Source organism: Chelon labrosus, assembly GCF_963514085.1.
Source record: "Chelon labrosus genome assembly, chromosome: 13".
In the NCBI taxonomy this organism is placed as follows: Eukaryota; Metazoa; Chordata; class Actinopteri; order Mugiliformes; family Mugilidae; genus Chelon; species Chelon labrosus.
Window position 1 is genome coordinate 22907331 of NC_140346.1, and position 17306 is coordinate 22924636.

The following is a 17306-nucleotide window of genomic DNA, read 5'->3' on the forward strand; positions in this document are numbered from 1 at the left end:
ACGGAAGTATGGCTGAAAGTATTGTTTAAATTATTTATGAGGCTTATCATACACAGATTAGGCATAACACTATAACCACTGACAGGAGACGTGAATAACACTGACCATTTTGTGACAATTCAATGTTCTGCTTGGAAATATTTGGACCTGGGATTTCATGTAGATGTTACTTACACATGTAACACCCACCTCGACCAGACACCCCCACCCCATAGCAAAGCAATCCAGCAGGATGCAGCCTGACACAGGCACACACACAAAAACGGCACAAGGTGTTGACCTGGCGTCCAAATTCACTAGATCCCAAACTGATCAAGTATCTGTGGGATGATCCACAGAGGAAACTCCCCTTAACCCACAGGACCCAAAGGCCCCCACTAACAACATCCTGCTGTCAGACACCACAGGACACCCTCAGAAAGCTCATGTCCATTCTCTCACAACTGTTTTGGAGTAACAATGGAGACGTACACAATATTAGGTAGGTGGTCATAATGTTATGCCTGATCTGTGTAAAATACTGATCAGTTTTATTTTAGTTCTCCAATTTAGAACTAGTTGCACCCATTGGGGAAAATGTCCCAAGTGGGACCTTTATGTTTACATGAGCTACACCATCACACGAGTACATGGTGGACCTATCATAAGGCGTTGCTCATGACAGTGGATATAAGGTAGACGCTTAAGATCCTTTGCAGAAAATGTGAAAGCACTTTCTCATGATTTGTGTCAGACTCAGGATGTGGTGGTAGATTTATTGTCAAGAAGTTATTCATTTTGAAAAAAATCTGTTGCTATTGTTGATTCAAGTGAATATGTTACTCACTAATGTAACACGGATAAAAAATTTTTTCATCCTTGGATTTCCTGGACTTTTGCCGGAGTATTATGGACCCGTGTCAGCTCTGCTTTTTCTGCTCTACTTGGCTATAGCTGTGGGAAATATTTTCATTTTAGTGTTTGTTAAATGTGAAAGGTCCCTACAGAAACCCTCATATCTTATCTTTTGCCACTTGGCGTTAAGTGACTTAGTGTTTGGGACTGTTACTCTGCCAAAGATTATATCAAAATACTGGTTCAATGACAGCATCATTTCATTTTACAGCTGCTTTGCACAAATGTATTTTGTTCATTTTGTAGGGGCGACTCACTCTTTCATTCTGATGGTGATGGCCCTTGATCGCTTTATTGCGATTTGTGCTCCGCTGCGTTACACATCGCTTTTCACAAACACCACAGTGTCTGTGCTTTGTGGAATATCATGGTTTATGCCATTATCCTGGATGGTGGGTCTAGTCTTAGATGCTCTTACACTACCTTTCTGTAATTCAAACATAATTGTACAGTGCTATTGTGACCACATATCAATAGCAAAACTTGGATGTGAGAATGTACGAGAAGTGGAGCTTGTTGCATTTAGTCTTGCCATGTTCAGTTTGCTGGTGCCTCTGGGTTTTATAATCTTCTCTTATTTTGTCATCATTGTTGCCGTCATGAGAATTTCCACATCTGAACGCCGCCTTCGCACGCTTTCTACCTGCACACCGCAGCTTCTTATCACATTACTCTTTTACATGCCGAGGTGCTTCGTGTACCTGGCAAACATAGTGGGATACACATTCAATGTTCCGGTCCGAATCGTTGTCGTAATGCTCTACAGTCTTTTGCCTGCCGCTGTCAACCCAATGATATACTGTTTCAAGACCAAGGACATCAAAGAAAATTTGAAAAATAAATTCTTCGTATCTAAAATTAATATTGTGGCAAAAACGGCAAAAATACTGAATATGAATGTGCAAAAATAATATGCAACGTGCACTTGATGATACTGCATAGTTAGAGTATTACAATTTATAAAAAACACATTCAACCACATTCTGTTAATAGTGATGACTGAGACTCCTTTTTTTTTGTACTGGAATCACAAGTTTGTGTGTTTTGTTTTAATCATGTTTAACCTGCTTTCTACACTATTTTATATAAGTTTATTGTTTCTCTATGAGTTCTGTAAGGTAGACTGTAAAAACCAAATCGCTTGAGAAGGGCACAAATTAAACAAATTTGCAGACACAGTTTCTATCAGCATCTTATTTAAACTTTTGTGGTAATTAAACAGAAAAATTCTTCAGGTCAAATGAATGTCTGTCTCACAGAAACATACATGTTAAGGTAAATTTGGTGTGAGCTGCTCTATTGTTTGCAGAGAAGTCCAGACTCCACAATAGATATCGGTTTTCAGGGTGACATCTGAGTTCAAATATTGCTACTGTGTTGAGGATGATTACTCTTCAAGTATGTTTGACTTATAGTATTACCTCTTGATCCTACAGATTGCTTTGCGACTTCAGTTTATGAGTGTAGCTCACTTAGTTTCAATGAAAAAGGACATCAACCTGCTGTTAACTAGCTGCAGCTATTGTAGCCCTCACTTGTCTAATAAGATTTGAAAAAAAATATATAGTTTTAACCTACTGTGCATTTAATAAATGATTTTAATAGCAGAAAAAAAAAGTGTGACAGAATTGGAGAGCAAGTACTGATGTCTGCACTGTAGGAACACTTAGACTTTATTGCTCCACAGGGATCCACAATTGCTTGGTTGCAGTAGCTCAGCTGTATATAAAAAAAGACACTCTTGAAAACCTCTAGTAGGTGGTAAGCTGCAGTAAACTGTTGTCAGTCTATGTAAATAGTTGCATATAAGTTGCATATAACATAATAGTTTATTATAAAACACATCTTGAATGTGAATATATTGTATAGTGCTAATAAATAAATACAAATATTTATGTGTTGTCCCACGAAGTAGACCTGACCATGAAAGACACAAAAACACAGAGCTTAGCTGAGTGGAACGTATGTTTAGGAGTCAACTTTTAGTTAGGGTTATATCAAAGAGATTGTGATTTAAAGGTCCCACGTGTCCCATCTGGTGCTGCGACTGCATATTGCAACCAACTGCATACCCTTCGCTCAGCCCCTCCATTTCCAAGCATGTAAGGCAGGTTGTGTCAAACTCATTTCAGTGCAGGAGCCATACGCATCCCAGTTTGATCTCACATTTGTGGTGAAGTAGGACCCACATGCAAGGCACTAATGGGAGGCAGGATCAGGAAAACAAAATGACTTAAATAGAAACAAAAAAACTAAACAGAACTCGCAGGGATGGCAGGTTAATCCAAACACACAAACCCAAAAGAAATGGGTTAAGATCAAAAACCAAGACAAGAACACAAGGAAATGAACAGGAGAACAAACAGGGGTAAGATCACAGGCAGCTTGACTGAGAGCAAAGGTAAAGACAGGCCTATATATACATACTTGGGCCGAGGGGGTAATGAGACACAGGTGAAACTAATGAGGCCGGAACACACAAGGAGAAATCAACCCAACAAATGGGGAAAACACAGCAAGACAAGAAACACCAAGGACGAACTTTACAAACAGGAAACACAAACTTTACAAACAGCAAACACAAGGAAAACTGAACAAGGTCACAGAAAATATTCAAAATTACAAAGCCTTGACACAGGAGGCCCGGACCGGTAACACAGTGGCATAAAAATAACAACAACTCCAAATATTTTCCTTTGTTTTAGTGCAAAGAAGTACATTATTTACAAAGCAAAGATTGGACCTTATGGTGGGCTGGTTTAGGCCCAAGGGCCGCATGTTTGACAGCCCTGATGTAAGGAAGCCAACTGCAAAAGGCCCTCTCTATAGTTAGTGTTTGGTTTTCCGTTTTCTGAGTCTCCATAAAAAACATGGCATTGCAACCTAGAGAGCTCCTTCTTAAGCTGAAAACAAAACAGTAATCGTTGTTACAGATGACTATGCAGAGTTCGTTAAACCCCATAGATGTACACTTCAATCAACCTATGATTTCATTTTAGACATGTTGATGGGCGTCTTACAAATATATAGTATTTTGACCATATTTGAAAAGCTACTTCCCCTTGCAGGAAATCAAAATGATTCAATTTGACCCCTGACAAATGAAATATATGCGTGGGACAAAATAACTTCCTGTGCTTCTTGACTGCTGGCAACGTTTGCGAGAATATTTAAGATCGCTCAGAAACTCTACAAATAAAAACTTGTCATCGTGTTGTTTTTGCTTCAACATCAGTAAGTCTTTGACAACCCTGACAACACGAGCAGATGAAAACAACAACAGAGGCTAAAGTGGTTAAGTGTATATCAAAACCTAAATATGGCGTTGCATGAACATATCACATGCGCACAAAGTACAGTTGTCCCTCTTTCAGTCATATGTGTCAGTCAAACATCTTTTTGATAAGCGTGTTTCAGATATTCTTCTGTTAAATGCAAAAAAACATCCTCGGTATTACACAGGGAAGCTTAGAGTCAATCCCATTGCAGACCTGAAACTGTTTATTGTGTATACCATAATGTGTGCAGTGAGACACTTCAGATGCTTGAGTCCACATGGGAGATGGCTCCTCTGAGTTTTCCGCACTCTTCATCAAGCCAGACTCTGTTGGAAACATTTTGAATATAAAGTGCCTCAGGCGTCGGTTCTTTCAGAGTTAGAGCTTAGAAGGTGAGATGTATTGATGATGTATGACATGCAGGGCAAAGTGTTCATCACTGTAACTTTTGTGATACTCTTCAGACTCTACAAGTGTTTATCCTTTTTCTGATATTATTTCAAAAGTATTGAAAGAGCTTTTTCTGTTTCAACTTCCAGGCTTTTTTCCCCTTGTTTCCTGATTCAAGGCTGTGTTTCTGTTCATGTCATTATGAAATATATGAATGTTACAAACATAAAAGACTTCATCATTGTTGGATTCCCTGGACTTGCGCCTGAATATTACGGACCGGTGTCCGTTCTTCTTCTGCTCGTTTTCCTCAGTATTGTGTTTGGTAATGCTTTCGTCCTGTTTGTTATCGTGTGCGAGCGGACCCTTCACAGGGCAACTTACTTGATATTCTTTCACCTCGCAATGACGGACGTCGCGTTTGGCATCGTGACTCTTCCCAAAATCATTGCCAGATACTGGTGGAATGACATGATCTCCTCGTTTGAAGTCTGCTTCGCACAGATGTACTTTGTACACGCTCTGGGCGCCATCCACTCTTTAATTTTGCTGATGATGGCTTTGGATCGTTTCGTCTCCATATGGTTTCCGTTCAGATATCCTGTTGTATTTACAAACAAGGCGGTGTCTATAGCTTGCAGTTTATGCTGGACTTTGACATTCATGCGTATGTTGGGGATTGTGCTTCATGCCTCATCTCTGCCTTACTGTGACCTTAATATCATCATGCAGTGCTACTGTGACCACATATCAATTACTCGCCTGGGATGTGGTGATGGGCTTGCATATGTTAAAGCTGTTTCATTTGCAAATGCAATGGTCACCCTCCTGGTTCCTTTAACAGTCATCATTCTGTCTTACTTTTCTATCGTCGTAGCCGTTTTGAGAATATCTCACACTGATCGTCGCCACAAAGTGCTGTCCACCTGCGCCCCTCAGCTCTTCATTACCTGCCTCTATTACGTGCCGAGGTGTTTTGTTTATATTGCCAACAATTTGGGTTACAGTTTCAGTCCTCTTGCTCGTATTGTTATCACAATGATGTACAGCCTCATACCTGCTGTAGTTAATCCGATAATATATTGTTTCAAAATGAAGGAAATTAAAAATGCCTTGGAGAGGAGATTTAATAATAGTAAGGTTAGCGCTATGATTAATAGTAAACGCAATGTTAAGTAGTATTTTTCTTCACCAGTAATGGGAAACCACGGGTTGACCATACAGGATGGAAAATTGTAATTTGCTCAGTTTCCACCCTCTTTTATTCAGTTATTTATATTTAAACGGTGGACTTTTTGAATGTCGCTATCTACAGATAACAAAAATAACATTTTGCAAACCAATACTGTCTTAGATCTGTGGAATCTGTTACATGCAAGATAAACAAGAAAGTTCAAATGATAGAAAATCAACTTATTAGCTTGTGTCATCTTATTTTTAGTTTTTATTCCAGTAATTCTATTCACTGATTATTATTTCCAAATTGTGCATTTTATATATTGCGTTAAGTATGATATTTTAAATGTACATGTGCGCATATTTTCGTTTGTGTACGTGAAGAATAAAACCGAGCCACCTGCTAGAATCCGCCTGTTCTCACGTACTCATTTATGTGCAGATTAAATCCACTCTTTTCCTGATGTGTCTTGAATCTGTCTATAGTTCCACATCTAAATGCAAAATAAACCCTCTACAGACTGAGAATAGCTCATTCATTAATCATCCCACTCTGCATCTGCAAATATGCACGTGCGAAATTTCAAACAATTTTAATTAGTTTTTATAAAATACTCTGCATTCTAATACCATGGTTTCAGATGCAAATTTGCTCTTTAAAAAAAGATTTATGGGTATACTTTTTTTTTGTGAGGACACTGTGAGCGGAGTATGTAACCTCAAACTTGACCACTAGATAGAGCCAAACCATCAGGGCATGTTGATGAAGCAAAGCCTGTCTATTCATGGTTGTAGAAGACGGCACGCAGTGTTGAGAAAGCGGTGAACGAGTCATGATATCAGACTTGATGATCAAGGTTTGCAAGATACTTTGTTATAAGCTAAATTTCTCATGTAAAAATAAATAAATAAATGTGCCTGTGTTTTGTTTTAAAAGGCATCAACCTTTAATAGCTGAGTGGATTTGAAAGATGCAATGACCCAAAGCAGGTAATTGAGATTAGGTGACTGTATTCAGGAATATGATTAGTGCGGTTTGCTTTCTCTCTTCTACAACCAGTACAACATTAAGATTCATCACAGTAAACGCAATTTAATCCACAGCTGATGTTGCATCAGAAGGGATGCAACAGTTTTTATTGGCCTTTTGCACTTGACAGGTGCAGAGTACAGGAATCTGATCTACAAACAGCATCCTGCATGTTCAGTTAAAAAATAAATGAAACAGTCGTCTTAAGACAAACATCAAGATCGGCTGTGACGAGGAACTTATGAACAAAATAGTTTTTCCATTATTATAAAATGCTCTTATCTACATAGAGGTTGTACACAAGTAAACCTTAATTCAGCTTGAAAAGATAAGCCTTCTGGGAATAAACTGACCAACATGAAAAGTATTTTTGTAAAAGTTAAAACCCATCTGCCGCTACAATTCAATAGATGCATTTAACAATATCATTCATTCATTCATTTTCTGTAACTGCTTGTCCTCTGGAAGGTCGTGGGGGAGCTTGAGCGTATCCCAGCTGTGATTGGGTGAGAGGCGGGGTACACCCTGGACAGGTTGCCAGTCTATTGCAGGGCTAATACAGAGAGACAGACAACCATTCACACTCACACCCACTTTAGAATCACCAGTTAACCCAACGAGCATGTCTTTGGATGGTGGGAAGTACCTGGAGAGAACCCACACAGACACAGGGAGAACATGCAAACTCCACACAGAAAGGCCCAAGACGGATGCTGTTTGTAGATCAGATTCCTGTACTCTGCACAATGGATTCGAACCCAGAGCCTTCTTGCTGTGAGGCATCAGTGCTAACCACCACACCAATATCATAACATCAAAAATATTATATTTTATTAACGTGCAAGTAACATTAATCTGCCTACACCTATGTAAAGACAATCAAATAATTTCCTCTATGTCACTTTGCATATCATAGCCATTACTGGGTTCAGTGGGTAGACCCGCAATATCCTCAAACACCGGAGCATAGGTGCTAAAAGGCAGGTGCAAGTTTAAAATATGTTCCCATTGTTGAAACATATTGGAGGGCAGCGTACTGTCAGCTGTAACGTGACCTGCAGCAGAGAGGCAGGCTTGTTGTAAGAATGAGTTTACATGCAGGATGTCTTCCTGCCTTAAGTTGCAGGCTGACATGGATGACTGGTAATTTGTGTGTTTCCTGCCACGGCTGGTAGAAAACCGCCTGTAGTCAGACTCTGAGCAGGTGAATGTGCTGCCTGTTTCACTCTCGGATGAGACATCCGTCATTGTTGTGGACTTAGCGGGTCCGGACTTCAGGTGTGCTTGATGCGACAGTGTTTGCTCCAGAGGAGTGTTCAGTTTGCTTATTTCTTCGAAGGTGAGACTCTGTATTGGCTCCAGGAGCTCTGGTTGTACGAATTGCTTCATGTAACAAGGTAGCTTTGGCTCTGTCTCGAGCTCAGTCAACAACTGCTCAGTTAAGAAAGCAACATTTTGAGTCGGTTTTTCCTCACTGGAGCTTTCCTTGTTAAACCCCGCAAACAGCATCCTCAAATCTCCCCACTGCTTAGGGCTGGTTTTCACACACTTGGTGCTGTATAAATGCTTGTGCCAGCTGAGTTTCAGAGAAGTGTTGTCTGAGTGAAATGCACTACAGATGCTGCCGATTTCATAATACTCCAGCTCACTATTCGGCACCGGCTGAACACTTGGCAGATTGACATCACAGTAAAACTCCTGCTGACTGGCGTCCATCGACTCATGACGTTTTCCTTTTTCTGGAGACACGGCCTTTGTGAGCATTGTGTTGGCATTAAAACAAAAAGCTACATTATCTTTCCCTTGCTCTGTTTTCTGCGTTAAGCTCTCACTCTGACACTTTGCATCCCTCTTTCTCACCCTGTAAAGGATATAAATCATTCCTATAATCACCAGGAGGGAGACAAGAGGAAGAACCACAGCTATGAGCCACAGAGGAACGCTGCCCTTCATCGCAGAGCACAGATCCTGGCTGTCTGTTGTGGAGATGCAGATATCGCAGAAGTGGTCGGAGACATTGTGTAAACAGATGCAAGACCTGTTCTGCACAGCAGCTCCACAAGTCCTCTTGGCAGCGTGCTCCTCGGAGCAAGGCGAGGAGAGGCAAACGCCTGCAGAGCTGCAGCTGGACTGGGTGAGCGTTGAGCTCGGCCACACGTCCACCATTAAGCTGTGTCCGCTGACAGGCAGAGCGTAACCGGTCACATTGAAATACTGCACACATCCACTGAACCCTGTCACAAAAACAGTGAAGACAGTTCAGTGTCAGTGTTACTGATAGATGAGAAATAAACATTGCTGTGAAAGAGTGTCTCCAGCTTAGGATCAGAAAGAATAGCTGGCCAGAGAAACAAAACCAGGAGATACAATATACACCGATCAGGCATAACATTATGACCACCTGCCTATTGTGTAGGTCTCCCTTGTGCCTCCAAAACAGTTGTGTCTCATCAGAGAATGGACATGGCCCTTCTGAGGGTGTCCTGTGGTGTCTGGCACCAGAATGGTGTTAGTGGGGGCCTTTGGGTCTTATGGGTTGAGGGGAGGGACCTCTTTGGATCATCCCACAGATACTGGATCAGTTTGGGATCTAGTGAATTTGGAGGCCAGGTCAACATCTTGTGCTGTTCTTCATGATTTTTTGAGTTGTTCCTAAACTGTTTTTGTGTGTGTGCCTGTGTCAGGCTGCATCCTACTAGAGATGGCTGCTGCCATCAAGGAGTGTCATTGCTATGGGGTGGGGGTGCCTGGTCTGGTCTGGTCTAGGTGAGTGGTACATAAGTTTCCCAGCAGAACATTGCATTGTCACAAAACGTTCAATGTTATTTACTTCTCCTGTCAGTGGTTTTAATGTTGCAGCTGATTGGTGTATATATTCATTAGTTGATATTAGTAATTAGATCCATTCCTATCTTTACCTGACTGCTGGAGCTTTGTTTCTCCAATTGGAGCTGCACCAAGCACGATCTTTTCCACACTAACTGGACTTAGATCTATACTTCGGCCGGTGCCGTTTAAGACAGGTTTCCCGTCCACATAGAGAAAAATGATTTGTCCATTGCTGAACAAGGAGAGCACATGCCAGAAGCCATCACCCACAGGAGGCTCCATGATGAACTCTGACAGTTGTCCCGACAGCATGTCTTTGAAAATATACACAGGTCTTCTGTCTTTTATCTGAGTAAAAAAAAAAAATAAAGCAGTTTTACACTTATATAAATACACATAACTAGAGAGATAAGTAAATATCTGCATAGGTTTCACACTCGCCTTCAGCATTATGTATCCTGTCTGTCCAAGAACAAACACCAACACTCCGTCATCTTTGGTCTTGAACTTGATGTTAATCACAGTTTGGTCTCCCTCTTTTTCATCCTCCAGCATGTTCTTTAGGAGATAGTCTCTCTTAAAACTCTCCTTAATAACATATTCAATGTAGTCACTGCCGTTAAATCTCAGCACGAGCTCCTCTGACAGTTCTGTTCAAAGAATGAACAAAAACTTTATTATAATAATAATATAAAAGAAAATAAAAAATCTGATCTTTTTTTTTTTTTTTTTTTTTTTTACCTTTGGCACAATTTCTTCCCATAAAAGGGCTTGTGCACTCACACACATAGTCAGACCAAAGGTCATGGCACACGCCACCATTCTTGCATGGGACGCTAACACAACCTGGCGCTGTTGCTCGAGGACACCTTTAAGAAAGAAAAACAAGTTGGAAGACAAGTTCCTGAAATTCAGACGTGTACCAAAACAACACAGAGACACATTTTCTCTACTACACCCACATATATTTGAAGAATATGCTGTTTTCTAACCTTGATCTACATGTTTTAAATTACATAAGCTTACCTGTCAAAGATATTATATGCTGCAAGGGCCATTGAAGGTCTCAGCAGGATGCCGTTAATGTGAATGTTTCGAATGCACCCAACAAAGTCATGGGTTTTTATCTGAGCAGGATGCTGTAAAATAAATTCAATAGTCCTCAGTCCTCCAAATGTCATATTCGTGTTGCCGACATCTAGTGTCCTGATTGGATGTAAAGACGAAAGAGGGAAGAAAGAAAGAGAAGAAAGGTTAATGGTGCAGACACAGGGCTACAAGCAGAAATGAGCTGAAAAATATGTGACTTTCATTTCACTGCTACCTTTCTGAGCTGCTGCCATCGCTCTTTGAAAAACAAAATCCATCAGTTTTGACATCTGTGCAGTTGTCCACATGCAATGAAACCATCTGTGAAATGCAAATAGCACTATACTGTTTTTTCCATTTTCTTCAAAAACCGAATTCTGTTTAACCTTGTGCAGCAGCAGCATATTTTAAACTCACGTGGCCAATCCTCCTGGCAGTGACACTGTGAAAATACCCATCTGCAACTTGTTTGTGCGTCTGCAGCCTCACAGGTCCCGAGCCCAGGTCATAGGAGAGAAGCACAGCTCCATCCAGTATCTCTAATGCAAAGAACTCCCTGCTTGATGATCCTCCGGGGTTGTAGAGGAGAAGGGAGTTCCTCTGCACCGTCGCAAACTCTAGAGAGATTAAATTAGTCCTGCGGTCCAGTGGGGGAAGCTCCATGAAGGACAGCTCCTCAAAGCCGTAGCTGTGCTCCTCACAGTGAACTCCGCTGACCCCTCAAGTAGAGATGAATTAAAATGTTTTAATAAATGCATTTTTTTTTACAGTTACAGTTTAAAATGTACAGTTTGTGTATTCAAGCTGCAGTAAATGCTTTGAGAAATACACTTAGCTCCTGTTCTCTTTAGTTTTACTAATCTGAGGAAGCAGTTCATTTGACCTTTAGCACTTGTTATATCTAGCAGTCAATTAGCTTAGCTTAGAAATGTAGAATGCAGAATGATTTCCTGTTTTGTATGCTAGCACCTTTAAAACTCACAAATTCATTGACATCTTTACACTTTATGCTATAAGGATCACACAGAAAAAAAAATGTGTAAGTTAGTAAAATTTAGAGGTATTGGTGGGCAAATTATTGTTTTTCTTTTGCTAGAACAACACCAGGCTAACTGTGTCCTCCTGTTTTACTGCTAAGCTAAGCTAACGCACTATTTATGTCCTGTTTGCTGTTTTCTCATGTAACTTTTTGCAAGAAAGAAAACAAATGTCCTTTATGCATTATTCTCACCAAAGGGACAGTTGCAGGAGAATCCTTTCTGTGAATTGATGCAGGTGCCCTGAACACACGGCGTTGATCTGCAGTGGTCTATGAAGTGCCCACACGTTTCTCCTAGAAAAACAAAACAGATTTTTAAGAAAATCTTTTTTTCACATATCATTTTTTTCCCTTCTTCATATGCCAAAGCCTACCTTCAAATCCAGGCACACAGTGACAGTGATATCCATCTTCAGAGGGAACACAGGTTCCACCATTTTGACACTTCACCTTCAGGCATTCGTCTACATCAGCAGAGCAGACGGAGCCAGAGAAGCCGCTCTGACAGTGACAGTAGAAGCTTCCCGCGCCGTTCACGCATGTGCCTTTATTCTGACAGGGATTCGCCTCGCATTCATCGATGTCATCTTCACAGAGCGTACCTGTAAATCCAACTAGACAGGTGCAATTAAAAATCTCTTTCTGCGGTGACACAAAGATGACTGCTCCGCTTTCCAGGACAGCAACCTCCTGGCTGATGTAAATGTTTTTTTTGCACAACGCCCTATTTTGACAAGGGCTGGTAAGACACGGGTCACTGGCGATGTGAGAAATTGTCACATCGCTCTGAGCCTCCAGTAATTTCTTATGTCCCGCTGATATACCACTCGCTACCTCTCTGCTAAGATACTGGCCGTTGTAGTTTTTGACTGCAGCCAACAGAAGGATTTCATTTCCAATGTGTTTGATTCCAAATACATGAGTCTTAGAGGCCTGGAGGTTGAACAGACTGTCCAGAGCTTTCACAAACCTCAGATACTTATTAGACAAGAACTCTTCCACAGAGGGTGAAATCACGTAGAATAATATACAGCTGTCTATAGAAGCATTTGTGAAACCCTTGTAGTTGACATAGATGCTGTTGTTTACCGGAAAGTGAAGCTGGTCCGTAGCTTCGATAGTGACGTTGAACGTAGCCTCGCCATGAAAGGGCGAAGACCACAGCTCACACGTGCCGTTGGGTATTGTGAACATGTTATTTGGCCCACTTTTGATGGCGCAGATGAATGCATCGGACTCGTCTTGATCATCAGGATGGACGTTACCGATCATGCCTCCTTGGAAAGAGCTGCCAAAATATTTCACCTCAATGACGATATTTCTAGGCAAGGAAGGGTTATCGTTTTCATCCATGACCCTGATATGGAACGTTGTTGTTGATGATAACGGCGAGGGAAAGCCTGCGTCCCTAACAGCCACCAGGACTCGGTATGTGGAGGTTTGCTCCCGGTCGATAATCTGTGTGGTGAGTAAAACGCCATCTGGAGTGAGTGAAAAAGCACCGCCTGCTGAGGGATTTAATAACCAGTATGTAAAAGGACCCTGGTTTGGTGGTAAATCAAGATCAGTCGCATTTAATCTGGCGACTACAGTGCCTTCAGGCTGATTCTCCTTCACCTGAGCCTCAGTCGACGTGAGTTTGGGGGCGTTATCGTTGACATCAGCAACAGTCACAACGACAATAGCGGTCCCGGTAGCTGGTGGAGAGCCATTATCAGTAGCCGTCACAGTCAAATTATAAACAGGCCAGACTTCTCTGTCAAGTGGGAAGTTTACCGAAATAACACCACTGGAGGGATCAACAGAGAAGGAGGAGTTTGTGTTTCCATTTTCAACGCTGTAGAAGAAGCGATTCCAGTCCAAGATGGAGTCCTGATCCACAGCGCTAACGGTTAGCACGGATGTCCCAGCTGGGCTGTCTTCTGCTACGTCTGCCACGTAGTGTTCAGAGGTGAACATGGGTGCATCGTTTGTGTCGATCACACTGATGTGGACTAAAGCCTCATCTACGTCCATGCCAGTGATAACACCGGCATTCTTGGCCAAAACCTTTAAAACAACGTGGCTGTTGCCTCGTTTCCTCAAACTGCCGGTGGTATATATTTCTCCAGAAAGCAAGTCAACGTCGAAGCCCAAACTTTTATCCTGTCCAAACATCAAGTAAAACACCCGCCCTTCAGAGCCTTGGTCATGATCTACAGCTGTCACTTTTCCAATCACACTTCCAACAGGCACATTTTTAAACACTGATAAGTTAAATTCTTTTGTCCTGAATGTGGGTGTGAACTCATTGACGTCTGAGATTTGAATGACGACATGTGCTAAACTAAATAAAGTATGTCCGCCAGTGTTTGAAGCTTTGATCGTTAAATCAAACACTTGCTCTCGCTCGTAATCAAAGACCTCCAAGGTGGTGATGGTGCCATTTCTAGAATCAATTGCAAATTTATCCACATATCCAGCAATTAGAGAGTAGGATATTTGCGCGTTTGCTCCTGAGTCAATATCAGCAGCCTTCACGGCTAAAACGTTTGTTCCGATTTCCGAGTTTTCGGGCACTGAAGCGGTGTACTCTGACAACGAAAAGACGGGAGGATTGTCATTCACATCCATAACTATTACTGTAACGTTTAATATTCCACTTTTGGAGACCCAGCCACCATCTTTGGCTATGATTTGGAGGTGATAAACAGATTCTGTTTCAAAGTCCAGCTCTCTGATCAGCGTTAGCAGCCCAGAGCCTTCTCCTACAGACAATGGTAGATATCGATTTTCCGGGGTAATGCAGTACATAATCGCACCATTGGGACCGTAATCCCTGTCTTCAGCTTGAACTTTCCCAATTACTGATCCTACGGGCAAGTCCTCGGGTACAGAGAAAGTAACATCCGGTTCGCTAAAACTCGGAGAAAATAGATTTCTCCCGGTAACTTCAAAAGCGATTTGAGTCTGTGACGTTAAAGACGGGAAGCCCTGATCTTTGGCTACGACTAGTAAAGCGAGCAACAGATTTTCACGCTCCGCTAAAGTTTGATTTAGGATTACTTTCCCACTGTCGGTTTGAATCGAAAAGAGACCAGATGCATTACCCCCATTCAATGCATACTCAATATTAGCACTGCTATTGACGTCCAGATCTATTGCTGTAAATTGAACCACCTCCGCTCCCACAGCAAGGTGATAAGGGATAGCAATGAGAGGCTGGGAAGGCAAAAACACCGGTGCGTAGTGGTTCGGTTGTTCTAATCTCACTGTGATGCTGGCATTACTATAGAGTGGAACTTTGCCACAATCAGAAGCAATAACTGTAAATTGATAGATTTCAAAAGCTGAATTATGCAGCATCAGGGGCTGCTTTGTATGGATTTCACCAGAGGAAGCATTCACCCAAAACTCCTCGTTTTGAGGTTCAATAACGTAGAAAATTTCACTGTTTTGCCCAAAGTCTGCATCTGTAGCAAGAACCTGCAAAACAAACACCTCTTCATCATTTGTTTCAGGGAGCACAACGCTATAGACACGATCAGAAAATACTGGCGTGTTATCATTGACGTCTAAAATGATTATAGTGACATCTGTGCTTATGCTCCATGCTGAATCATTTGCATTCACTTTCAGGATGTAGTTATCCTGCGCCTCCCTGTCCAGATGCTTTTCAACAGTGATGTAGCCCATGGTGAAGTCAATTTTAAAAGGCATATCATCACTTTGCTCGATTATGGAGTAATTAATTACTGCATTAGCATCAGTGTCATCATCCGTTGAGGTGACTTGTATGATTGTGTGTCCAACAGGGGCGTCTTCCGGCACCTCTGTGAGAAGAATTTCTGAAAAACGAGGTGCATTGTCATTTCTGTCTAAAACACTGACGATAACGGTTGCGCTGTCTTTATGAAGAGGGTTGTCTAGCTCCGTAGCTTCAACTGTTAAATTGAATTCAGGAATACTCTCTCTATCCAAACTTGCAGTTGTGCTCAGTAAACCGTTTTCAGGGTCAATTGTGAAAAAGTTATGAGTGTTCCCGTCTGTGATGTTGTACTGCACCGTGCCGTAATGGCCGGAATCTGCATCAACAGCGAGAACATCGCAAACCCAGGACGGTGGGGAATTCTCAAAAACCTCACACCTGTACTCAGCCTGAGTGAAATGTGGGGAATTATCGTTAACATCAGTGATGTTGATGTGAATTTCAGCAAATGATGAGAAGGGAGGCGAGCCCGAGTCCCTGGCTTCTATCAACAATGAAAACTCCTTTCTGTTTTCATAATCCAAGGGGTTCTCCACCATCAGCGCTCCACTTAATTGCCCCACATGAAACACGTCTTCAAAGTTTCCAGACGCGACATAAAAAGAGACGGGTTCAGCTCTGCCGCTCGCCGCAAAGACCACTGCCACTAGTGTTCCCACTGGTTCATCCTCAGAAAGGGAATAACTCAGAACGTCCACATCCATCTCTGGGAAGTCAGAGACGTTTTGAAACCTGATACTGACAGTAGTTGTGTCAAATTTGGGGTTTTCCCCAGCATCTTCCACATGCACGTTGACAATAATATCTTCCATTCTTCGGAGGGTGTTTGAAGTGAATACAGTGCCGCTGTATGGATTGATGGAAAACAGGTCTGAACTCTGTCCATATAGTGAGTAATGTAGCTCTGCATTCATCTCAGTGTCTCCGTCTGTTGCTCTTACTGCACAAAGAACTGCACCTATAAAAAAACAAAACTCACCCTATAAAAAAGATAATAATAGGTAGTTTGCATGTTAAGAGAAGTTCTTATATCTCACCTGGAGCCAACTCAGTGGGCACATAGGCCACATAGGGGCCGTTCATAAACTGGGGCCAGTGGTCGTTGACGTCTTCTATAAGTACAGTCACAAGCACAGAGCTCGACAGAGGCAGAGTAGGATCCTTGTCACTGCAGATAACCGTCAACCTGTAAATGGCTACTGACTCCCTGTCCAGGAAATTGGTTGTGAACAGTTCTCCGGATGTTTCCTCAATAGCAAAAGGTACATCGAGGTTTTCCATGAAATACCTAAAGGGAAATGCAATAAAATATAAAACAAGTGCATATACTGTATATAAAGCAGCAACCCGAAAGTTGCTCTAATGCAGGGCAGCCAGCAGATTCAGTAGACTATTGTGTAAGAAACTGAAGATACATGACCAGGCTTAATATTATGACCACCTTCCTGATATTGTGTAGGTCTCCCTTGTGCCTCCAACAATTGTGACTTTTCAGAGAATGGACATTGGCCTTCCTGTGGTGTCTGGCAACAGAATGTTGTTAGTGGGGACCTTTGGGTCCTATGGTTTAAGAGGAGGGGCCTCTGTGGATCATCGCATAGAAACTTGATCACTTTGGGGTCTAGTGAATTTGGAGGCCAGGTCAACACCTTGTGCTGTTCTTCTTGTTTTTTTTTGTTGTTCCCAAACCATTTTTGTGTGCGTGCTCCTGCTGGGGATGGCTGCTGCCATCAAGGAGTGTCATTGCTATGGGGTGGGAGTGCCTGGTCTGGTCTAGGTGGGTGCTACACGTCTAAGTAACATCCTCAAGAATCCCAGGACCAAAAGTTTCAC

General features: G+C 41.9%; 2 protein-coding genes across 2 annotated transcripts; both read left to right on the plus strand.

The window, feature by feature from the left end:
- Nucleotides 1-815: 815 nt before the first annotated feature.
- Nucleotides 816-1970, plus strand: LOC311498128 (olfactory receptor 52E8-like; the record flags this gene model as incomplete). The annotated part of the gene is made up of 1 exon (XM_084558569.1): nt 816-1970. The coding sequence occupies one exon, from the start codon at nt 816-818 to the stop codon at nt 1803-1805; it is 990 nt and encodes a 329-aa protein (XP_084414695.1). The 3' UTR covers nt 1806-1970.
- A 2386-nt stretch (nt 1971-4356) lies between these two features.
- LOC311498129 (olfactory receptor 52B2-like) lies at nt 4357-6042 on the plus strand. Its single transcript, XM_084558570.1, has one exon. It carries the CDS (start codon nt 4764-4766, stop codon nt 5739-5741), a length of 978 nt encoding a protein of 325 aa, XP_084414696.1. The 5' UTR covers nt 4357-4763; the 3' UTR covers nt 5742-6042.
- Nucleotides 6043-17306: the final 11264 nt, after the last annotated feature.